Raw genomic sequence first — 25,766 nt, 5'->3', positions numbered from 1 at the left:
GATTTTGGTAGGTTACAGGAAGGTCATTTTGCAGTTAGTTCATCAACAACCAAATACACTGCATTACAATTCAGGTCTGTCATCTTGTTTCCCTTCACTGTGAAAGCACACTTAGTATTTGTATGACTAGCACCACCATTTTGAAAAATATTTCCTGCTAGTATAAACCAAAAACATTTCTATACCTGTACACGAAAAGCTCTTAAAAAAATAGCAAACATAATTAAACCATTAAACTAGAGCAATTCAGTTTGCTTGGATCATTTGGACTCCCAAATGCTTCTCTTGTTCATTCTATTCTGTTTTGCTTCAAATGAATAAAAAGGCCAAAAAGATACACTATATAATTTCAATATGATGCACATATTTAACAGAAATAAACAGAGAAAGATGTAGGACCCATGAACAAAGGATGCACAAAATACTATTTACAAAAGTATTATTGAATATAATCTACACAGCTGCATTTCTTAGGTTACAACACTATCCCTGGCTGTGCCACATTTTGGAGAAAGCAATTTTGACAAACACAGAAGTCATGGCTAGGAAAGAGCAACAACAGCTGCATAACTACTTGAATGAATAGGGTCCAATAATATCCAACTCCTAATTTATCTAACAGCTAAAATTGATAATAAGTAGGCTGGCCTTGTTTTTGAAATGCTTAAAATCTTTTTATTCATTGCTCATTTCTGTTTATCCATTAAAAGATTTCTAAAATATTTTTCTTAGGAAGAACATGTGTTATCCTATTAACTCAGCTGCAGCTAGGAACTAGTACAGAAAGACTACTCAAATAAGTAATGTTTACATACAAATGCTAAAAACATCTTCATTTAGTGAACAATACTGGCAAAAGTTCTATAAAAACAAAGAATACAGGAAATACAACTTTATTTTGCTCTTATTCTCCCTAAGTAAACAGAATTTTCTTGACACCCCAATGAATTTCTTCCCCACTTAACCCTAACACGAACTCAGGACTGATGCAAAATTCTTTGAGATGTGTTTTCTTATGAAGTGATACACAGATTGTTAAAACCACTTCATGATGACTCCACGTGATTCTAGTTTCTACATGTGATTTAAACGTGATCTATTTTTCTGTAAGTAATTCTGGTTTCTGTCATATCAGCACTGTGTATCAGAATTCAGTTCACTGAGCAGAATCATGATATCAGTCTTCTAAACTCACTCTTTTTTTAAACTTTTGAGATTAAGTTCCTAACTGCACGTCACTCCTACAAGACATCAGTCCAGATTCACTTTGAATCCAAGATTTCCAGAACACACTCTTTGTTGTGATCAACCTCAACAGAATCATCAGTATTACTGAGCAGACCATATAAAAAGGTAGTTTGAGGTTTAGATATGCAAAGTCCACATGTTAAGTTGGTCTACTTAGCTTCTAAAAGTGAAGATACAATTCATGGACAGAAAGAAAAGAAATCTACTTCTACTCTGCAGACATTATTGCTCAGCTTTTACTGCACAAAGTTCCCTACCGACTAGCCACTTCTTGAGCAGAGAAGGTATTTAACACTTGCTGCCTAGCAGTAACATTTGAGATAAAAAGTGTAGCCAGACCTATGTGCTTGTAACATATGAATAAGTCCAACTTTCCTTCTGAGAACCTTTTTCAGCCAAATATCAGAAATGACAGATTCATAAAGCATTTACAGAACAACTTCAGTAGCAAGCTTTTACACCACTATTTTCCAACTGAACAAATACAGTTCTTTCAAGGTGCTCTGTTTCTCTTGAAGTCTGAGATGAAGAACAACTCCCCTAACAAAAATATTTAAGATTGCTTACCTTGTGGCTTTGGATTTGAAGCTGAACGTGGGGACTGTTTGACTGGCACACTTCCATTTATTCCCTGAGCCGCTTCATTGTATACATTCTGCTCAACTAGCTTGCTTGGGGCATCTACTGTGCAAGATCTAGACAATACTAAGGACTTTGGACAGATACTGCTGCCTGAAAAACAAATACAAAATCCCAGGAGTTAGAAACAGGATTAAATATAAGGTAGAATGACTATAAACACACTTATTAAGTGCTAACATGTCTCTATAGAGAAAATTAGAATACTCATCTATCCTTTAAAAGTGCCTCATCCTAAAAACATACTTGCCTTTCACTGGAATTTATTATGTTGTTTAAAACTTGAAGAGCTGGATACAAAAAAAGACTTCCACTGTGACTAACCTAAGCTTTCCTATAGAAAGATTACAATTCTAACAGACTTTTTTCCTGTCTGAATTGTTAAAGTCCCTGTTCTACAAAACTGTAGAAGAAACAGCATTTTTGTTCAGTCAATCTATGTTTATATTCTAAGTGTCCACAAAACGTTATACATTCAAAAAGTTTATTTTACTACAGAAGGTAGCACCCAAGAATTAGCTAAACATATTGCAACTGTTTTTTGTAGGAAAGGGCTCCTGTTGTAAATATTAAAAAAAAAAAAATAATCAGCAAAGCATAAAGCTAGCCGACTCATCTATTAATTTCTTCCTAGCAGAATGGAATTTATTTTGATTAAGAGGATCAATATGCAGCTATTGGTAACAAAGCTAGGACAAAACATAAAGCAAAGCATATTCACACACTGGAAACTGTAATAAAAGCACTTATTAGAATGTGGTGACAAAAGCCTAAAGCATGCATTTTTGTTTTCAGGTATGAAAGAAATTGGTTCTGTAAACACAATCAGAAACTTTAAATAATAATATGAAGGACCTTGATATCTCATTTAGGTCAATATTCATTCACCTCTAAATCAAAAAAAAATCCACAACTTTTTTGTGAGGAGCAAGGGAGAGGAGGAAACCCCATTTATCATTTATTGCAGTGTTGTCATAATTATTTTCATTTTTAACAACATGATTAGGGTAGAGTTTGGACACTTCAATTTATTGTTACTATTTGCCATCATTTTACCTTTGCTTGCTTGTGCTAGTAGAAATGCAAGCATAAGTTGGGTTTTCTTTGCATGTTCCCAAATAAAGCAAATCCCAAACCCACCCAACTATTTAATAAGGTGATCTGCAGTGTGTGGACCCTCTGATTTAATCCATTTCCCTCTCCCATGGCAAAATCCATCATATCAAGCCATTCCTAGCAACAGCCAAGCCTGCTCTTAGAACAGCGGTGGAAAGAGACGCTATAGCTATTGCCCAACGCTGCTTAAAAATTCTTCAATGTTTTTTGGACTCCAACAATATTTTCAAGTATTCATGCTTTGTTTCTTAGAAGCTTGTTTTTCATTTTAAACACTGAAGTAGCCCTACACCAAAAAAGCTGCCTCTACAAACATGGAGACCCTCCCAGGTCCATGGCGAGACCAACAACTCGCTCTACCAAAGCGCCAGTACTCTGACCACCACCTGCAGCTGCAGCATGGCATCTTTGCCTTTCCCATTTCATTCAATTAGCAAGTGATCTGCCAAGAACGTAAAGGTGGCTAGGCCCAGAACAATGTGGATAAACTAACAAGGCCCACCACATACGGAAGCTTCTCAGACATTTGTGATCTTAGGCAGAAATTCCTTTTGTATTGCTCCACACACAAAAAGTTGTATCGTACTACAGCAGTGGGAGCTCGGTCCCATGCCATTCCTCGATGCCTAAGAAGGTACCTTATGTGCTGATTCTGTTCCTCCTATGGAGGTGGGAGTACTGAAAGCTCTTAGATGGACCAAGGTGATGGTACAAAGGGTCATAACAGCAAGCCTTCTCTATCAAAGAGCCATCAGGCTGAATTTCCCTGTCCTACAGAATCCCATACCATACTATAGCAATTTACACTCCAACTGCAGAATCAGGTAATTCAGAAACAAATTTAAAAAAGAGTAACTCCTGCAGGATCAGTACGATGCACAAGTACAAGTCAGGTAGGCGCACGTAATTTATGAATCTACATTCAGATCACTCTCATAACTCTGCAATGAGGGTGGAAGTGTGAAGTATTAGAGCTTTCTGAAAACCATTTTGCCTGCAGATTTGACAACTAATACGCTTCAAAATCTCCAGCTCCCCAACTGCAGCTCAGTAAGGGGCATTGCTGCTGTCAACCATACAAGAGAAGGTTGTAATTCTCCATCAGACTGGTACCTTGTTTATTACAAGGATTCCCTAAGAAAGCAAGGTGCTGCTGGGGTCAGAATAGGAACTTATTTTACATACACAATGTTATTAAGGCATTTACTCCTGTTTAGGGTTTTCACTCATGATTACTTCAAGCTGGGACAGATGCAGAGCTGCTGCTAAGAACAGGACAGGTCTGGGGTCTGCCACTCTTCCTCCATCCTCATCAACATCTGCTCCAGCTTCTGCTTCTGGCAACTCCTTCCCCTATGCCAGCACCAGCGCTCATCCAACCACACAGTGAGATGAGCAGCAGAAATGATGCATCTGCCTTAAGAATCAATGTTGTCACCATCACATGCCCCCTGCTATACTGGAAAATACTAATTGCATTCAGTGGGCAAAAGGCATTTTGTAAAGCTCATCCACTGTAATATAAAACCATAACACAACAGAAAAGACTGCTTCTCTGTAGCAGGATCTTTTGCAACTGCTTACGGTAAACAAAAGCTCCAAGAGGTGTTCTCACTCAAGATGTGCTCTGGCTTCACACATCTAACAAACTCAGCACATGGGGAGTGCAGGAAACAGAACATCTTCAAATTCATTATTGTTATACAAGCTATTGTACAAATTACTTATCCTGTCTGGAAGCCATATTTGCTGGAGAGGGACACGCTACAGACATTTAAACAATATTTCAAACTAGTAATTCTGCTGATCATGTCACATCCTCAAGCTGTGTGTTTTGAAGAGTAAGGCAGCCATATCAGGATGAGCAGCTTTCTTTACGTGTAAAGCTGGAATGGGAAAAGGTAATGAAAATATAGCTACACCATACTCCTATACAAAATTGAGTAGTCAAATCCTTTGGAAAAAAGCATCCTTTAATATCTCTGGGAATCGGAGCCTCAGTTTCTATCCAGGGAAGGCTGTATCTTTCCAGGTGATGTAGACAAGAAAATTGTGGCAGAAATACTGAAATTTTCACCACAGACTTGTATCTAGTGTATTGTATGTAAGTGTATTATAACAGAAGCCCAAAACAAAAATACCAAATACTTGCTGCACAATCAGCAGCATACATTTCAGTAGGATTTCTCAATGCTGTCCATTTAAGCAAGCAGTAACATAGTCTACCTTTTAGAAATACAGTTGTTGCCTTGCAGGTACAACTTAAAATACCATTAGATATGCAAAAAGTCAGACATGCTGGAAAAACCTGCAGCTCTTGCTGGGCTGAAGTAGATTCCCATTGTGATTATTTCTGACCTGATTAAAGAAACACTTGTGTATGACTGCTATTCCTATGCATTGTAATGACCGAGAAATTTTACTGAAGTCAGAAACACACCATTCAACAAAATACTACCAGCCAGTTACTGTGTTCACTAGCACAGGATTAATATAATGCCTCTTATAATTGGGGCTGATTAAACACACTGAAAAGGAGAGAGAGGGGCGGAAAGTTTTAACGAAATTTAAAAAGGGGATAGGCAAGAATGTAAGCAAGGAAGAGGAGGTTATTACTAACAGAAAAGAGAAGTAAACACTGTAAATTTGATAAGCACTCTAATTATTTTGCTTATCATCTGCAAGGAAATGAGAAGCTAAAATGCTTGCAAACATGCCTGCATCTGGAAGAATGTTTGAAGCTAGGTGATGCATTATCTATTTTTTCAGAGCATTCTAATTAGAAATAACTTGGACCCATGAACATGTAATCAAACATAATCAGCCAGCCTGAAATGCCAGTAACATGAAAAAAATGGCTTATTTATATTCACAAAAGGTTAAACTATTGTTTTAGTATTGCATAGATTCTTCCATCAGCAGTTCCATAAGCTTCAGGAAGACAATCTCAACACCACTGGGTCTTCTATCATATTTATTCTGTTTTGTTTATAATAAATAGTGCATCTATACTGTTCCAGCACTGCCTAATTTTTACTGTCATTGTGATCCCACTCTCAATCATACAATCTGAATGAAAGAACTGCAGCATTTCTGGATATAACCAAAGTCTATGAGAAAAGGGTTATTCTCCTTTGACTGTCAGGAGGCAAAATTTAAGTCTCAAATTACTTCTCAAAATTATAGAGTGATGTATACCTACGGTGTTAAGTGCCAAGAACACCTGCCATAATGGCTGTTGTCTTCATGTTCTACTGCTAGATACTTTCATGCAAGACCATTGCAAAGCTTCAGCCTTCCTACTCATCTCTGGACGTATGTGGAGGTTCAGCTAATAGTCTATTTATGAAAGCATCGGTTTAGCCACAATAACCTACCTAGCCACACAACCTCCTGATCAGTTCAGAAGAGCATTAAGTAGCACTGACACTACAAGAGACCAATTCAACCCATCCACTTACTCACCAAACACTACAGGAGCTGCAGCAAGGCCAGGACATGACTGAGCAGCTTCATGAGCACAAACAAGGCAGTCTCGCCTGGGCAGTTGTAACAACAGATTTGCTGAGGCCTGAGCAGGAAATCTAGTAAATCAGGTCATGGATTTTGCTCACAATTGTGTCCAAACCTGCCCTCGAAACAAAGTTTCTAGTAACTTGGTACCTACCCTTCTCAGGTTTGTCCTGTATGTGAGAGGAACCGACGTGTTATTGAGAGGCTTATACTGCTGATGCATACCCAAACATGTTTTAGGAATACCTGGACTAAGCTCAAACAATCTGAAAATTAGGAGTATGGAGGAGGAGAGTAGGAAGTCTGAAAGTCCAAGTTTCTCTCACAAGGGAAAAAAAAAATAATCTACCTTCCTCCAAATTCTATTAGATGCCATCCACTGAAGTTAATTACACATTTTTGTTTCGATATATCTTCACCTCTCCTATCACAGTGGTGACAGAGTTGTGAATGCTTTGCAGCTGCAGAATAATACAAAAACTTCATACTGATATTCTGTTCTGTGCGGATGAGCGGTAAAGGTTAAACATCAGGTCAGCCTTCACTGTGGTGAGCCACGGCTAAAATAAAGTGAACAGCTGATAACCCAATACTGTAAAAAGAGAAAAAAAAATTTGCTGAAGTCAGGAGGGCTATCTCACTGAAGAAATTAGTTTTCGTTCTGCAAGAAGGTGACGACGAAAAAAATAATAGGCAAATATCCGAAGGTTTAGAATTATCTTTGAAAAGTGGAATCTTGGCTAAGCATAGGACACAGATCAGGTTCTATTAAGGATTAGTTCAGATACATACGCTGGCAAAATGCAAAAATGTAGAGGTTTTTCTTGAAAAGCTCTTCTCCAGACACAAGCAAAAATATTCTAAGCTCAACAGAAGAAGGTAGACCACTTTCTGGGAATAATGAAGATGTAAAGCATATAAGGCTATTATTTCTCACTGCATGGGAATATTCCTAGAGCTACTAAACAAATATTATCCTCCTTTTCATAGCATTTACTGCAGGGAGTAAATGAATCTTCAAGTAAATAAAGTAGACCTAAATTGTAGATAGCAAAAAGTATATCGATACTGCTTTTTTAATTCAATGACCTCTGTAAATGCACTCACATCTGATGGCAAAGTTAAACAGATGAAACAAATTGAACTTAAAACTGGCAGGCCAAACACTACACAATACTTGCTAAGAACTAGAAAATAGCTTCTTGGTGGCTATGCTGCCTTACATAATAACACAGAACAGAGGTTTCAAATTGTGGGATGCATAAGAGAGTATGTGAACCACTCGCAACAATACACAGTGCAGTAATACAGAAGGAGAATGGAAACAAACTTCAGCAAGTTTAACTGTGCACATCACAAGATATTCTAAGAACAGAATCAACTTTGTCTTTTGAAATAATTTCATTTCTAACAGAATAAGGTGGGTGATGCAGAGTGTCCCAATTCAAAGTAGATAGGTACCCATATCTGTCTGCTTTAAGATTAAACATTACTGCACTGGTTTGGTGTGTGCATATTCATGAGACTCAAGCACTCAGTGTTGCCTTTCCCATACCTTGTCAAGCTTTATATAGTTGTTCTGGTTGGAAGCAACCATGTAGAGGAATGAAGCTGGGCTAATTAGCATTGATAATATACAACTGTGGGCTGGCTTCGGGGCAGCGGGTTGGCTGATGTAGATAAGGTGCAGCTGTGGCTGGTTCCCGTTGAGTGGTTAAGCAGCCAATGAAGAGAGAGCAGCCAACAAAGAGAGCAGGAAAGACCTGGATGAGGAGAGACAAGGAGAAGGCAGCAGAGGGACTGGCACGAAGAGTATGAAGAAACAGCACAAACAGTAGATTGACCTTTGAGCCCTAGGGGGGGACTGGTGGCCGTGCCAGGGCAAGGCATGCTAACTACTTAGTGAAGTTAACTTGGTATGTGATGGTAAAAGACCTTGTTGCAGCTGGCTAGTTTTGGGAGTGCTGCGACAAAACCATGCATCTTTCCCACAGTAACTTTCATTTTTAGACCGAAATAGAACTTAAAGTAACTGCTACTGAAGAGGTACAGTTTGCCAAGTTACCAGCTATGGATGCTACCACATTTAAATCAGCGGCCCCTTCAAGATTATGAACTCCAAGCTTTAACAGAAAACACTGAAATATTAACAAAGTAAGATTTATAAAAAAATCTCCTGATCTCAGTCTTAGTATACTGTATACCATGTAAAGTAAAGGACTGAATGGTGAATTTCACATTCACTACAAATGTTCTGCCAACACTGGCTACAGCAGACTCACTCAGTGTGCCTTAGTCTGTTGTCGTGTCTGGTTGTGATCTTCATTCTTTTGGCTCTGATCTAATACTCATTTCCATGTAGGCAGACCTGCACATCTGCTGAGTCTTATTAAAATTAGTAAGTCAGCAATTAATGGGATTATCTTTCAACATTTCTCTAAATTTTGGATTAGCACAATAATGTAACATGCACTGCCTGTGCTGTTCAAATAAAACAAAAAGCACTGTACAGGATTTCAAGCTACTTTTTCCCCAGACTGAGTCCAAAACACTATTTCCTTAGAAGTAATCATGGTTTCTCCGTGCAACATGCACTGATTACAGTACATTCCTCATCAGAGAGGGCACATTTGGGAATCGGGAATATGGAGGTGGAACACGAGGAAAGGAAATGCAAAGCAAGTAGAAAAACCACCTTCAACATCTGGAGTCTTTAAAATCAAAGTTAATTTGCTAGAAGTCCCAGTGGTATATACTATAAATGTTAACTAGCCACATAAAACTGAAAAAGGATCAGTGGACAGCTTTTTAAAACCATATTAAAAAGGCATAGTTTTGATCCTTCAGAGAACAAGTCCCCCTGTATTCACCAGCATCTTCAACTTTCCCTGACCAGACCACTATCTTCACACTGTCACCTACAGTCTTAGCAGAGCCACCACACACTGATCACTCACTTTTTGGAGGTGGATGGTAGTGAAATCGATGCTTAGGGATAGAGAAGCTGGAGGGTTGCTGATGGCCATAGGGAGGAATTACAAAGCACTGCTCATGAGACGGGTTGCAGGGGCTGCAAGTCACGGATATAAAGTGTGACAACCTTATTCCTGGCCATTTGCTGCTGTGGCTTTCCACTCCTACCCTCTTCCCTCATCATAGGGAGAGGAGGTAGCAAGTCTTTGGGCCTTGCTACTGATTCAGCTTTAGCTGGCAGGACCCCCAGAAACCTGTCACTGCTGCTTCCCCACCACAGGGCAGTGGGGCTGCTGGATGGAGCCAGCAGAACCACCCAGCACAGTGGCTGAAGCACACTGGCATCTCCCTTGACTGGAAAATTATGATTTTGAGTAGGCTGCCAATGCACAGCTTGTGGTTTGAAAGTAGCAGCTTATGACTGAAGTCCTGTGCCAAAAACACAGCATCTCTTACTCCAAGGTTCTTATGAGTCACCTACACTTGTACAGACTGGGACAATGGCTTTGCTGATGGCAGTCATTCATCAACTATGTAATGAATAATGGAGGTTTCTTATATGAACAGAGATAATCAAAGTTGAAGCCACATCTCCAGAAAGGCATATGACTGAAGAGAAAGCTCAGAGTACGAGGACTTCTGTTTACAGGAACCAAGCACTGCTTTTTCACAAACGTAGTTCCTGTATTAAAAAAAACATTCCCTCAAACCTTGTTTTCACTTTGGTCTTTGAACAAGTATTATCAAGCTGAAAACCTAAAGAAAATATGCAATAGTGTTTTTTTACTTGTAAAGACTTTTCATGGCTTGTTTTTCACAAAACAACATCAATATCTCTTTCAGCAGTTTTGGACAGTATCTTTTCTTTCTTTTATATTAAGCCTACCTACAAGGCCTAAGGGTGACCATAGTTCCTGACTCTACAAGCCACGTACCATGAGCTTCATATAGTAAAGAACCACAAGGTTACAGTGGAGAAAAAGAAAAGCAAGCAAGAAAGAAAATGGGTACAGTAAGCAGTGGCAGCTTCATCACTCCAGGATAAGGCAAGGTAAGTAGATCCCGTAACCAAAGTCATCTACCCTGCTGCTACTGGCTCATTTCTACACCTGCTAACTTCAGGTAATTCCTCCTTCCTTGTCAGCACAGCCTTTTGCCAGTTCCATAACACATAATGGCAACTTTCAGCTCAAGAACTGCTTCCCACACGGCTGTGTGTCACAAAGTCAAGGAGCGTCCTGACTACGTAAGTCACCCTCTTCCCCTGTTGCGACTGTGGGAACACGGGCGAGCTCTGTATCTGAGGGTCACTTCCTCGCCTCCCCATGAGCTCTTTACAGCTTCCTACATGTTTGACAAAGGAAGGGGCTGAGTAAGGTTTGTGTGACTTTCTTAAGTACCCACTGCATTAATACTGCTATTTTGATTATGAATGCTAGCACAAGAAAAGATGAACAGGATGCACCTCCACCAAGTTCTCCCCCAACTATTTTTTCCTTTTGGTTTTCTGCGTAGAACTGTGTGAGGTAAGCAACATCCCCTCAAATATTATTTTACTTAACACTGAAATCTTTTCACTGAGTTTTTAATTGGCACTAGCATATTCTGCACAGATGACAGTCATCATTTTCTAAATGTCCCAAGCTCCCATTTACTAATTAAGACACCCTGTTTGTATAAGCAGACTCACTGATCACAAAAGAATCACTTGTGTGAGCAAGCGTTGCAGCACAGAGCCCTGTGTGTTTCTTTCACTTCATTTGTCCAGTCTTAAAATGATTTATTTTCTTTTTGTTACAATATATAAGATAAAGAGCATGACACCATGCTAGGCAGCAGAGTCTAACTTCATATGAAGGACAGCATCTGCACTACTTGGGTCAGGTGAGGGAAAAATGCAGCTGATTGTATCTCATCCAAACCATTGGAATGATTCAAGAGGCAATATTAACATATACTTACTAGGAAAGTGTAGTGATAACTCAGAAAATGACAAAACCAGCTTCCCCTCTATAACCGATAAGTCATTATGAAGTAACAGTGTGTTTGCATTTTTAGACAAATACTAGCAGTTTTTAAAAAAATAAATTTGATCTGACTATAAATTTCACCGTTTTGCTCCATTTACGCTGCTTCAGAGGACTTCTCTAACAAACCAGTCACTGACATTTTCATCTTATACTCTGCCTGGTGATCTGTGCAGTTATTTCATATTCATCTTAACTTAGGGCTATTTTAGAAAATGTGCATATGCTTGAAAACATGAAATTTGCTACTTCTGTTGATAAAAGGACTAAAAGAAAGTATTTTTAGAAAAAGGATGCTAAACCAAAACCCAAAAAAATCAACAAAAAAACAACCCACAGACCCAAGGCAGGGGGTGGGGGTGGAATCTATTTACAGAAGGTTGAAACTGTAATTGATCTATTACTTCAGAAAATCTGAGCAGAAGTTGTTGAAATAAACACACTGATAGCATTCAAGTCATTTATAATATATCCAAAACTCAGAACAGCCACAGATCCAAACAGAAGTCAATTATTCAATACAAGCCAATAAAGTTACCACTGATAGATGGAAACCGCTTCCCACATCCAACTCCTGAGGCAGTCTGTGTGTGCAGCCAGCATCTGACAACCTGAAGCCCATCCAGCAGCCAGCTGTCACAGACACAAGTTGTTCCACCCATTCCCCTCCCTCCTCCTGGCTGTCTGCTCCCACCACTTTCTGTGCATCAGTGCTGGCACGCATTCAGCCCCAGAATGCAGTCTGGGAAAGATAAGTCATCAGAAATGTAACCCCACCAAAAAAATAAAGCAGCCAGTTTCACGCATTTGTTCACCTTAGATGCACCACAGCTTGGCCAAAGATAGAAATTTATTGATGAGGAAAGGAATACAAGACTCCCTTTCCAGAAGCAAGTAGCCACTGGATAACGTTAATCACGTTGAATCACATCTCAGTGGGGTTGGAGCAAACAGTAGGGAAGGGGGAGTGTGTAGCTCTGTGTGTATGAGTCAAAAAACTATTCTCTAAAAATGCATGGCTTCAAAATTTAAAGTAATGCCCTAATTAAAGAACAAGCTGCATGGTATTAACTGCACAATAGCATCACAACAGGCTACCAGGCACTACCCCCTGTTCTGTGAAAGTTTACAAGAGAATATAATTATGAACTTAATAAAGAACAAAGCTCCGATGGAGGGAAACAGGCGGTTGCTCGTCCCTTACAGCAGCATCAGCGGTGCAGCTGTGCGGCACCCTGGCTGCTCCGTGGCGAATGCCTTTCCTCCCCCAAGCCAGGGGCAGGCAGCCCACTGTCAGGCTCCCCAAGCAATTCAGTCTCCCTGCCAAGTAATTAACAACCATCATCTACGAAACACAGAAAAACAAGCAGCTCCCTGGGAATGCTCTCTGCACCAAAACAGAAATATAAAGAACCCAAAGCTGGACACTTCACAAGAATTCAAGTGCTTCCTGCTTTTGACCTGGTTGGGAAAAAAAAAAAAAAAAAAAAAAGGGAAGAACAGTCACAAAAAGCCTGATTTAAGTACATTTAGGGCCTTCCTGTGAGATCATTCAAGAAGGACCTTTCTTGCCCAGTCCTTTTAAAGTCTACAATAATTACGCCAGCTTTTACATTGTCTCTTGTCCATAAGGAGTGAGAGATCACCGTTTTACACTAATTTCATCCATTCACAATCATCCTTACAGAAGGAAGTGAAATACAGGTCGCCTAGAATCCAAATGGGAAAAAAACCCTTAGCCCTAAATTACCAGACATGACCACTGATCATGCTGTCCACAGAATTCACTCCAGATTAATAGACCTGCACATCAGTACAGTTGCCTCTTGAACATACATACAGATTGAAATGGCTTTACATTTTATGCTATGAACCGGCAGAGAGATACAAATTCAGAACTGTTCTATTGTTTAGTCCTCTCTTCTCTCTTTTCCAGACCCCCATTTAAAATATACATTTTAAAAAAGATAAAAAAATAACTGCATGGTGAATTTAAGATGTCATTTCATAAAACTTCTTAAGTTGGAGAATTAAAATAATTTTTGATGCAGACTTCGATGAGTATTTACCATACTGTTCCAAAAACCTTAATAGCCACATGAATATTTATCTGTGAATGTGCAAAAGGATAGGAAATGTGGTTGTTGTTTGGGTTTGTTTTTTTTTAAAAAAAAAAAATAAATTATGCAATGTAAGTATATATTAAACTCAACTACATTTCAGGAAGAGAAAGAATTTTGTAATAGCTCAAATTTTGTCCAACACATCTGAAGGATGTGCAACCTTTCACTTTGCAAACATTTTGAAAATGAGGACATTTGAAGGCCCAAGGACAGAACAAGAAAAGGCTGCTCAACCCCCAACTGCGGCTACGCCAGACAGAGTGAGACAGCCCCCCCCACCAAGAGATGAAATGTTTTCTTCTCCATCCCTCCACATCCCCGTAGCTCGCACTGCTCACTTCTCAACAGCTTTAACACTCACCAGGTTTCTCTCCAGGCCAGCGTAGCCCCCTCCAGCCAGCAGGCCAGTGGACACCGGTTTTATCTCAGGCGCTTGTGCTGTGTCAGTGAGCTGAACTGGCTCGTGGATGAGACCCACCCAAAGGTCTGGGAAAGTCCCACAGAGGGACTGGGCAGCCTTTTGGCAGCAACTGGCCTCTGGATCACTTGAGCTGTTCACAGAACCGCAGCCCAGCAAAATATGGCTGACTTCTATGCTATATTTACTGTTTTCCTTCAAGCCTCGGGTTTTGGCATCAGAAGGAAGTGTATCAAAATAGTCATTAAAAAAAAGCAGATGGCTTGCACGTTGGGGAAGAAAGTTTCCCAAAACAGAAAGTAAATAAAATCTATGAAGTTACTCTAAAACATAATATTTGTTTAAGTCTACACATTTAATTCTTTATACAATACAAGGTTTGGAAATATTCCAATCCCTCTCCAACCTACATAACCTAACCCAGCTGTTGCCTTCTCTTCTTTTTTTTTTTTTTTCTTTTTCAGTGACAGGTCAGGATTGTAAGAACTTTTTCACAAGCAAGTAAGAGCACTCACAGTGTTTTAAATATTTTATGTCAATCAAAAGGACAGATTGTGTTTCCTTACTACCTATACTTCTCAAGGTCAATCATTGCCTGTAAGGAACACATATTCACTAAATTTCCAAACTCTTAATGTTACAGAAATTTATTCCTTTTATTTTATAATAGTCACAAATCTAGGATAAGAGAGGAGAGATGGGGAAGAGGAGCATTCCATAACCATTTTGAGTTTTTAGTAAAGACTCAACAAATTCACTGGGTTTACAAGCACTGACATAAACCATTATACTGTTTATATAGCACCTACCAGGTGAAAAACTAACATAAGTCTCAGGGTGCTGCAGTCACAAAGCCAAGCATAGTGATGGTACGAATGAAGACACTTAAGCCTCTGTTGACTTCTGGGTCAAAGTATCATTGAACCTTTCAAAATGACATTGATTTAAATCAATTTTTCAGCAATACTTTCCCCTATAATGAACGCTACTACTAAAAAAAAAATATCTCTAAAGTTTCAGTCTTCAGAAACATCAAAACTTCAGAGAAGGTACATTCTACATATTTTCGTATTTGTTATGGGCCTTTAGTACTTCGAAAAACAGCTTTGCTCAGACACACTCTGAATTGTACTTTGTGATAGCAGTAGATACGCTGCCGTATGAATTTATACCTTTCTATAAGCTTCAGGTGCTACTCCCCTCTCACCCAGTCCCAGCAGTCAGTACTGGAAGGATTTTTTTCCATTTTGGACTGGAGGCAGCCAGTGCTTCAGCAAGCAACTCAGTGCTTCTCCGAGATACTGTTTAGGAGTGTCCAGGGATATTTGTCAACACAATTTCAAACCCAGACAGACCGGAACTACTTGCTGTCACCTTTTCTATGCGTACTGTCTATATCCATAGGTTTCCTACATCATTCTGAGAAGGTGATGTTAGGAGATATCTATATGCTATTCCACAGGCTGATAGAAGCTCACCCCTTCATACCCTTCAAGCCAGGTATTTGCACCATAGTCCACCCTGCATTAACTACTTTCATACAACTCTTAACTGGAGTGTGGGAAATTACTGCCTGAAAAACACCATGATAGTATAACCTCTGTCACTTTAAAGCACATACAAATATTTGATCTCTAAAATAAATTAAAAAAAGTTGGAGATCACAACTTCACCAATATATTGGACATTCAGACTAACACAGTTATATGTAAGTATACTGTAGGCCTCTGCAAACCAAAATAACGCAAAGTAAGCAAAAGGGCAAGAGGGAAGATGAGTTGAAATACCAAAAATAGTAGTTATGGTACCACATGGAGCTTCCTGAAAATCAGTCAGGGTTTAATGTTACATTTACAGGAAAAGAATATGCATTGCAGATCCCAGAAAACAGCTCTTAAGAGCTAGATCAGTGGGAAAAAAAAGTTTCCTATATCCACATGTAGATTCTTCTCAGGATACAGCAAAATAATGCATAAAGAGTGGGAAGAAAGGTGTGATTCCCATCCTTTTGGTTGATTATCAAAAGCTAGAGGGAGAAGGGAAATTTCAAATTTGATCATAAAACAAATAAAGGAGTCAACAGAATGATTTCAAAACAAATATTCCTTGTACCCAAGAATAATCAGATGCCCACAAGTATTGAAATCAGGAGAGCTGGGGTAGAGCTATTTGCATACATCTGCTCCAGGCTTCTCTAGCAAATCCCTCAAACTCAGTCCACCAGTGACTCCCTTCCCTCTATTTAGTCTCAGAGGGCTTTCCAGAGGGAGGCCAGCATTCTGAACCTAAACCTTCCACAGATCTGCTTTGTCCACCTCTCTGTGGAAAACTGAATTCAGAATACTTACTGTCTTATATTAAGCTGTTAGGGTTGGGTAAGCCTTTTCATGTAACTTACCCTTAGGCTGAACTTTTCTCAGAACTGAAAAATGCACTCACTTGCAAGTAAAGCAGTATTTTCAATAGCAATCTTAAAAATTCAGTTGCAAGTGTATTTGTAATGGAAAAAATCCAAACCTTTCACTGGATGGTGCAATAAAAGAAAACATCCTTTAATTCTGGAAGCCAATTCTGTACATTCAATGTAGTAGCATAAGCATCAGTTAAATGGATTATTGCAACAATATATGTGAAAACCTGATTGTAAGCCAGAAGCATACATCTACTTCCTAGAACAACGAGAGATATCATTCTTAGAGCCAATGCTTACTTATAGAATTGTCCTACAGAAACCTTGCAGCTATAAACAGCTTGATGAATCTGGCAAATAAGCTAGGAACAGAAACCACTTATAAACATGACAAAACTGATTTGCTTTTAAGAAAATCTTGAGCTGGTGAAAGCAGCAGCAAAATGAGCCAAAAGCTGCAGATTTCTCTGTGTGGCAGATGCATCAGGCAAGTGGTTCAAGAGACTGCAAGCTCATTTACTGAGAACAGGAGGAAAAAGCCACCAGAGCATTCCAGTTGTATTGCATCATGAGGCAGCTGGATGTTCACTGGTCTATTTACTTCAAACTAGAAAGTTTAACTCTTGATGTTTCTGGACACAAAACCACCACAAGTCTTGAAGAGATGAAAGTTTAACAGAAGCATCCCGTTCAGTCTTACCTGGTTCAGAAGACATTGTAAATATAATCCGGTACCACTGCACGAGGACTTGATTTTGCAATGGCAATAACCCCGTGACAGGCTCACATATATCCTATCTACAAGTCTTATAAGTTGCCAGAAAGGACTTCTCACCAGATGTTCTGTATATGCTGACAGTTTACATGCTGGGTCTTTCAATTACACTATGCTCCTCCTCTTCAAAGGCAAGCCCGTTTTGAGAGGAAAAACGTAAGCATGCAAACCAGTCCGCTCAGAGAAGAGACTGAAGTCTGCTCACTACTAAAGAGGAAAAACAAAGGAATCGGCTTATGTAACCTACAAACTGCTGGAGAGAGGAGGAGGAGGAGGAGGAGGGACTGCTGTAAGTTGTTTTGGTTAATGCCTCAGCTAGTATGAAAGTTCTGTCACTATTAATTGCGTTGCTCTTTGAAATTAAAGCAGGATCAGGGTTAAAGGACAAGTTAATACATCTCTCCAGTTGGTACTTTGTTCTCTCTTTATACCGCATGACGTTAATTTCTAATCTTTTTCATTGCACAATCTGTATTTAAATTTATGCCTAAAAGGAAGTAAATACAACATGCAGGACACCAGAGCAGTGACCAAAAATGTCTACATTAAAGAACTGTCATGAAAACATTAGTTTGTCACAGATTAAAAGTCACTAAAATAATTAAAAATCGATTTTTAAATGGTATAAACTAGAAGTTGTGTTCCAGGGTAGAATACAGAGACATTAGAGTGAATGCTGAACTGTGAAAATGCACATTTTAAAAAAGTGAAAGCATTAACTGAAAAGAGAAGTTAATGCAAGTAACTTTATTATTCACAGCTCTTACACCACGTGATTCCCGGTTGCCACACTTTCATCCCAGCAGGAGAAAGAAACTGGGATGTAAATCCAGCCCTGTCAATTTGGATAATATGCATCACAATTTAGCAGCCAGCTTGTCATTCAGTGCAGCTGAGGTCATCTTCAACCACTGCCTTGGTCCGAACCGCAGGTCTCTACAGCCTGTTCTACCACCGGTCCTCACATTCAAGGCTCTGCAGAAGCACAGCACTGCAGAGCTGCTCTGGAGGACAAGTACCACGGGTTACAGGGAACAGGCTTGCAAAACAACCCATTGTTATGAGTATCTGTTTTTTACTGAGGAGACAGCCCTCTGGAATAGGGCAGCTAATTATTTCCTTTCTATTACAGATGTTGAATAAAGGGGGTTGTTGCCAAAAACAGTAAAAGCAACTATTTTCCTCCAGTAATTTCAACACTTCATTGCCTTTTTCTTTTTGAGATGAGCAGATGCAAGTTCCACACATATGGATTTGAAATCTAAATGGAACCCGTTTTTAGCACTTTGACCAAGATTTTCATGTGTTGTTTTTATTTTGAGCATTTATTTTTAAACTGCTGGACTAGGAAGCTGCATTTCGCCATCCTTGATACTCCTAGCAAGTAATCCCAGGCTCCTTAAAGGCACATGTAAACTGTATTCACCCAGGTCATCAACACAGCATTAAAACAAACAATAACAGTAGCTGAGTTTCGTAAGACTAAGAGAACTCAAGTGCACAGGTTACATCTCTGTTTTGAAGTTCACCTCCAAGAGTTCAAAGCTTGCCCCCTTTTTTGGGCTTCCACATGAAGTACATCTACCACATAACACCTTGTCTCTCCAGAAAAGCCTTTGCTGAGAAGATAAATTTTCTACTCAGTTTCCCATATTTGAAACAAACCACTTTCCGCACCAGCCTGGTTCGTCCACCTGCCAGTGAGGCTTTGTGAGCCTTGCTTCACTTGGTGTACACTTCCCAACCCAGGAAAACTACTGATAATGCCTGTCATACAAGTATGTGACAGACTTTAAATTCAGACGGGTTCAGCAATAAAGTTTTCAATTTTCACACAAGCAATATAGTAGGCTGGAAAACTGTAAAAGAAATTGCTACAAAATAATACAGGAAACAGTTCAGATAAGCAGCTACATAAATGCAAGTTACTAATCGCTGTAAGCAAAGAGGAAGGGTCACACAAGTAAAAATAGAGGCCAGAGAGGAAATCAAGTCTCCCTTTTCAGGAAACGTATATAATTACTGTTACAAACTTTGTAACGTGACACACATGGGGTGGATGACATCTGACCTACCAGACTCTGCTGTCTGTTCACCCATTCCTGCTGCAGGGACAAGGCAGAGAACCAGCGAGAGATCAGAGCTCTGACCAGCCCCCGAGAGGTCCACCTTGGACTGCACGCAGGCAACCACCCCACTCGCACCAGCCCCCAGAGAGTAACATGGCTCGTCTGCCGCTCAAGGAGAGAGAAGGAATTCTACACACATGAAGGAAACTGTGGATTTTATTTCATTTCCAGAAGGAGTAGCATTAAAACAGGTATAAAGTCGTCACCAAAGCCCATCTTTAAAACACATGCTTAACTCCTCCTTTTTAAAAAAAGGTAAAAGATTAATTGTTTGATCTCTATTTGATTAGCTAGCAGATGAGGGGATTTGAGAGAGATTAAAACTAATACAATGGGGACATCTCATTAACCTACTTCCTTGGTTTCACATGAGTTTTATACCAACTTTGCTCACTCTATGAGCAGAAATGTGCAAACCGCACAATGCAGTTATATTGGCAAGTATTAGTTCAAAACTCATTGGCAAGAAGTACAGCTGTGTCTTACCTGTCACCAGAACATGCCTGTTAAAGATAATTAAGGTAACAAAAAATAATGTTAGTTTTATTAAATTTCTCTAAAAAGCAGAAGAGGAGCATGAAAAATAACTTGTTAAATAAAACATTCTCATTAGTGGTAATAAAAATTGCGCTACTGAGTAGTTGCTGTCATTTAGTATGAATGAAGTATCTACACAATCTAAAACCAGCATGGTTTTAGTCCAGACACTTGCGCAGCAGACTAGTTCTATGATACTAAGTTACCTCAAATCAAAATTATTGGAGTGATTAAATCATATGTGAGCCAATAATTAAGAGTTTTTACAAACACCTCGCAACAAACATACAGCATTTATTGATTTTCCACCTCCAAGCACTTTTCAAACTAAACGTCACAAGTTTTCTCTCAGTACTTTCCCTCTTTTACAGATACAGGGACTCGAATTATGTACCTGACTCATTTGAATATTCCTGATGTGATGAAGCTGGAATTGAGAAGGAAGTCACAAGAGTACTGTTAGGAAACCTGGAAAGCTGAACTAAGTATTACGAGCTACTTGGGCAGCATGCCACACTGACACACCCCCAAAAACATGTAAGCTCATGTGACAGTGAATCACAGCCCGGCATTCAGCATGGATGTCTTCATTTGGCTCCTCTTTACTGTGCATTCACTTCAGGCATCAAGCATTTGAGAAGAGGTTTGCTGAGGATGCTGCATCAGGACATGATATGAAGTTTCTGCAGGCCAGTGAAGACGAGTGATTTTTGTCCCATCCAAAGGATCAGTAACCCATGCAACACCCTCACACAGAATGCAGCATGAGCATTTCTGGATTTCAAAATATCAGTGCTCTGCACTGAAAGCATCCCCCAACTTTTTTTCCCTGTGAGAGATCTTGAGACATTTCAACAAGTCCAAGACAGATGTAAAAAACACAACAGCTAAAAAGGCACCTGTCACACGGCTCCCAGAAAGTTGGTGTGGTTGACTTTTACAGTTATCTACCAGTACTTCAGAAGCACAGCAGTTTAGTCATGGACAAAAATGAAAGCACGCTTTGTGCTTACCCCAAAATAGCTTCTGAGGTGCTATTAAAAGCATCTCTTAAAAGCTCAGCAGTAGTCTGCAGACAGGTTCAACTTGGCTCCCAGCTATTCTCAGGGCAATGAGACTAGCTACCAAGATACCACACACCTTTGTCCCAAAGTGACCCCCAATTCTGTCAGACCTTATATGTTTTTTTCATGCATTTTTCATGATTCTTGCGATAGTTAAAAATCAGTAACAAGTGATTTTATTCAGAAGGCTGGATGGATATAAACAATAGCTTGAATAAAAAAATCCAAAGCACACAACTTGCTAAATACTGTAGCTTTGGACAGACACTTCTATAACAATGGATTGAAGAAAAAAAAAAAAAAGTCTGAAAATTCATTTGGGTGCAGACACACAAAAGAAAGAACACCTTTGGAACTGCAGGTACACAGGAATGTACACTTGTCTAGTTCAAAACTTGGGAGAAAGCTGCACTGCCTCAGGCAGGCTAAACGGAAGGTGACCGTCACCTTCCTACCTGCACCTTCTTGTACCGCAGCAATGACTATCCTCTACTTTCTTTTTGAGCGCTGTGCAAGAGCTCAAGCAAGGCTTGCCGCTGGTGCTTCATGGTTTCTTTTGATCATAACTGAGGACACAATTAGGGCTTCCTGCCTCTCATCACCATGGGTGGATAGTATAATCTCAGAGCCAAAACATGGCAAAGTAAATGGCTTTAAAAGTCAGGCAGCCAACGGCCAAGAGCTACAAACAAGGAAAACCACCACATGGGTGTTCAGTTTACCCTCTCTGCCAAGGAAAGAGAGATGAAGCCCAAAAGGATGCAATGAATGTTAATGCTGCATTTTAGTTTAGTGTTTCTACGACCAAGACAAGCAAACCCCACTCCCACCATTCCCCTTGCAGCTAGTATCACATTCCTCCCTTACAAAAATGTCCAGCCCATGGTAAGCCAATGCAACCTAGCAGGCAAAGCAAATTTTTGTTCCAGTTGAGCAAGCTGAATCAGTGTTTTGTACAATGTGACAAGCTCCGGGAGGTACATGGTGGTCATAGCACAGCCAGAGGGAAGGAACACGATGGCCCTTCCCAGTGCCAGGCTGTCATGTAAACTCGGCTCTGAAATCTCATCAAGGGACAGCAACAGGGGATCAGCCTGTAGATGTTAACGATGACTGAATGCAGTAGCTGTGAAGCATTGACAAGGACACTTGACTGGGTACCGAAAGGATGAAATTCACGTGTCGTTGCCTGAGATCCTCACGAGAGACAAAGAGAGAGAGAGTCTGCGTGCAACCCAAGAGCTCCCTTATGCCAAGGGCTGGTTGCTGGAAAAGGAACTCCTCTCCTTGCACTGGGTCTTGTCTGGCACCACAGCAAGCCTGTTCACCCCATTAACCTGCCAGAAGTGTATTCATTTTCTTTTGGATTGTTCTGTCAATTTAGCAGGCTGAGATGGCCCATGGAGTCAGATAAGCATCACTGTCAACAGAGGAGAAAGTGGGAGAGAACAAAATCCTTCCAGGAAGCAGACCTAATTATTTGCTGTCTTGTTAAGCTGTGTCCTTCAAGCTTTGCCACACAAGCACGTGAAGAAGAAACAAACAGCCATATGACAACTCAAGATCTGCAGGTATATAATGAATAAAAAGATGGGGAAAAAACTTTTAGATTAAGCAAATGACCTACAGAAACAAGTGACCACTAGGAAAAGGAGAGAGGAGGAAAAGTCCACACAGAAGTGGGATGGGGCAGGGTGTGTGTGTGTGTTTAGGAATGAGTATTCAGTACTGCTGCAGCAAGGAAAAATAACAATAGCACCTTAAGATAGGTAACTAGCCCCCAGCAAGGTGAGAAACACTATGGGAGACTCTGGATCTGCAGCCCAAACAGAAACAAGTTTGTTGAAAGGACACTTTCTGAAATCAAAAACCTTTTCCATCACTCCCTCCCCTAGCTCTCCTGGTTCACATGCAAGGAGATTTAAGACAAGCAGCCTCAAGGCAGGTGTGATGCACAACTACCATGCCATAATTAGAAACTAAACAGTATTTTTCCATCTTTTTTCCTTTTCTTCCAGCTCAGCTGTATCATGTGCCCCAAAGGGAAAACCTGTGGCTGCACAAGGACCCAAAGGACACACAATAAAACTTCTAAGGGGAAAAGTCTGCCTTTTTGTCCTACATTAGTACAGCACTTTTCATTGTAGCATCTTGGTGTCTGCAATTTAGTTCAAGCATAAATGTAACACAAGCAACTACAAAACTCTCCAACCAAAATTAAATGGTTGCAGTTCTACAAAATCAAAGAACTACATTAAAGATTATTGAGCACCAGGTCACCGACATCTATCCTATTAGCATTTATAAAAGGACTACTTTTGCTATGGGAACTGTATGTTTTATACTAACCATATAAAGCTTTTTTTCTGTAGTATTCCCATACTTAAAAAAAAATAATCCAGGAATCTAATCTGTCGTTCACTTTTTAATTAATCTTCTCTAGGAAAGAAAGACCAGCAATTGTTAAAGGACTTTTGGTTTTAGATGTGGGAAGTGGTTAAAGGCTTTGCCTCTATCAACCGGGTTTGATTTGCCAATTGTCCTGTTTAACAAAAAAGGCTTAATGGTTCACTATTTCTTATACCTCCTTTTTCATATATATCTATATATATATAAATGAAAATTGAGAGAAAGCTTCATGTTATGATTTAGGGAAGAGGCAATTACTGTGTTTATAGCATTATCCATTCTTATTACACTAACACACAGTTAAGAAATACATACAAAGAGAAGACCCTCTGGTCCTGCAGCTCTACCTTTTCGCATGTTGTCTTCATTGCTTTCACCTTCCCATACCTTCCCCCTTGAGAAGGCTGCTTCTTCAAGCCTCCTGCCTTCAACCACAGCTGCTGCCTCTTCCCCAGTGACAGTATTACCTCTGATGATGACATTCCTACTTGCCACTGTGCTCTCCTGCCAGCCAAGACATGCAGCTACACCAGCAGAGCTGGGTGGTGCTGGGTCAGGAGAGCAGCTCTGGTGCCCCACCAGCTGGGAATCATGTTGTAGCTGTTGGCACAAAAATCCATACCCTTCTTCAAGGGAGGGTGGAAAAAAGGGACGAGGAAAAATCTTGTGACCAGCCCTAGCAGTATTGTGCCACCTGCCTTTACTCACCTTCACAGATTCAACATATCACTCATTTAACATCTTTGCAAAACAACTTAAGGGCACAGACTCTCATTTTCCAGTTAGATCAGCTTTTGGTCACACATACAACACACACGTACCCCTGAAAAAAACTCCACAACCCAAGCCAGAAAGACCAGCACACAGGATTTTCTTCAGATTCAGCAGTACAGTAAAAGGCTGAATCTGTAACTTAAAAATTATCCCTGCCACGTTAGAATTCCAAGCAGTACAAAGACTCGCAAATGAAGCAGGTCAGAATGCAGTGACCGTGATTTTGCTTCCATACAAAAAAAAAAAAAGTTTAGGCAGTGATAGATACTAAAACTAACGTACAAATTAGATTATTTGAATTATTAAAAAACAGCATGGAAGATTCACAATAAGCACCAAAGTAGAATTAATACATCAGTACGTTTTTGCAGTAGATAAAAGCATACAAACCATGGTCAGGAAAAAAAAATATTAAAAAAAAAATCATTTGGTCAGATATTCTGTGTCTGAAAAGAAGCAGCAGCAGCAGTTTGGGTAACCTGTGGTAGTAGGCAGCAAACACACAATCCTCATCGCTTCCAGCATCAGTTGTTTAGGGATCACCTACATCAGCAGATGCATTTGTGCAACTGTATTTTACCAGCTGCTGGAAGACATTTTAACCATAAATCTGTTCAGTCTTTTCCTGAATCCCATTTATATTATTTCATTATACTGTTTACACAGAATATGGGACAGTATAGGCATTTTCAATATATTCTACTTTAACTCTGACTCCATGCTTTCTAGGGGAGAGAAACTTGATGGCACAATACATTTGCCCCTCCCCTTCCACCTTTCTCTGTCCTCCCTGTCACATTATAGAAAGTGTCAGATGAACTTTCTACGGAAGACATCAGTTCCTAAAACTCATGGAGCCATAGACTGGTTTGGGCAGGAAGGGACCTTTAAGGATCACGCAGTTGAGTCCCCCTGCACGCACAGGGACAGCTTTCACCAGATGAGGTCTCAGGGCAAAAAATTCCACTACCTGTTTGTAACTATTTCCTTCTGCCTCAAATATATAAACAGCTTTAGTCTCCTGACTCTGTTCTGCTAGAGCCAATTTAATCTAGTACTTACAGGGGAGTCAGCAAATCAGGACCTTCTTTCCAGAGCTTTCTCTCCCCTGCCATTAATACCTAGTACTGCTTTTTTCCCAGTCCATCCAGCCTTGTGTATATCAAGCATCCAGAGAAAACCTATCAAAAAGAACTCCCCAGATCAATTTCAAAGGAAGGTAGGTAACATTAGGACAGTGGTGACAAATAAGAGAATGTAGAAGTGTATTTCAGCTTTTGGTGCAATAAGGGTGAAGATCAGAGCAGTTGTGACTGTTTTACATAGTAGAGGTTGTGCTATAGTTAAACACAGCCTTCACAGAGACATCAGCACTAATGAAACTGTAATTTCCTTTAAATTATTGCTGTCCACACCCCAGACCTCATCAGCCAGACAGTAATAGCTTTTCATCATTTATTTTAACGCAAAAGTAATCAATAAGCTTTTCCCCACGGTTCTTTTACTGTTATCTATTAACTCTAAAAACCTAGAATCAGAAGACAGCTGTAAAACAGACACAGCCAAGTTTAGTTGTCTTTCTTATGTAAAGGGATTCTAAAATGCCACCTG

At 39.8% G+C, this 25,766-nt stretch overlaps 1 protein-coding gene and 1 long non-coding RNA gene across 12 annotated transcripts in view; one reads left to right on the top strand and one right to left on the bottom strand.

The window, feature by feature from the left end:
• The window catches only part of FGD4 (FYVE, RhoGEF and PH domain containing 4), a 110,257-nt gene that overhangs the window by 35,986 nt on the left and 48,505 nt on the right, over positions 1–25,766 (bottom strand). For 7 of the 10 annotated variants that reach the window (XM_055710954.1, XM_027807604.2, XM_055710955.1 and 4 more), the window contains exon 2: positions 1,816–1,980. In XM_055710954.1, the coding sequence (XP_055566929.1) occupies positions 1,816–1,980 (165 nt within the window). Of the gene's footprint in view, positions 1–1,815; positions 1,981–6,468; positions 6,493–17,167; positions 17,436–25,766 lie in introns of those variants that run through there. The other 3 variants (XM_027807603.2, XM_027807599.2, XM_055710956.1) reach the window with 3 other exon arrangements.
• On the top strand, positions 17,427–23,567 carry LOC129736130 (uncharacterized). Of its 2 annotated transcripts, XR_008732335.1 has the most exons (4): positions 17,427–17,531; positions 19,354–19,562; positions 20,280–22,543; positions 22,991–23,565. It is a non-coding gene; the product is annotated as an uncharacterized LOC129736130 (long non-coding RNA). The 2 variants fall into 2 exon arrangements; XR_008732334.1 differs by having other exon boundaries at positions 20,280–23,567.

This window comes from Falco cherrug, chromosome 5 (assembly GCF_023634085.1).
Source record: "Falco cherrug isolate bFalChe1 chromosome 5, bFalChe1.pri, whole genome shotgun sequence".
Lineage (NCBI taxonomy): Eukaryota > Metazoa > Chordata > Aves > Falconiformes > Falconidae > Falco > Falco cherrug.
The sequence above is the reverse complement of the archived record's forward strand: the minus strand, read 5'-3'. Positions and strand labels throughout refer to the sequence as shown.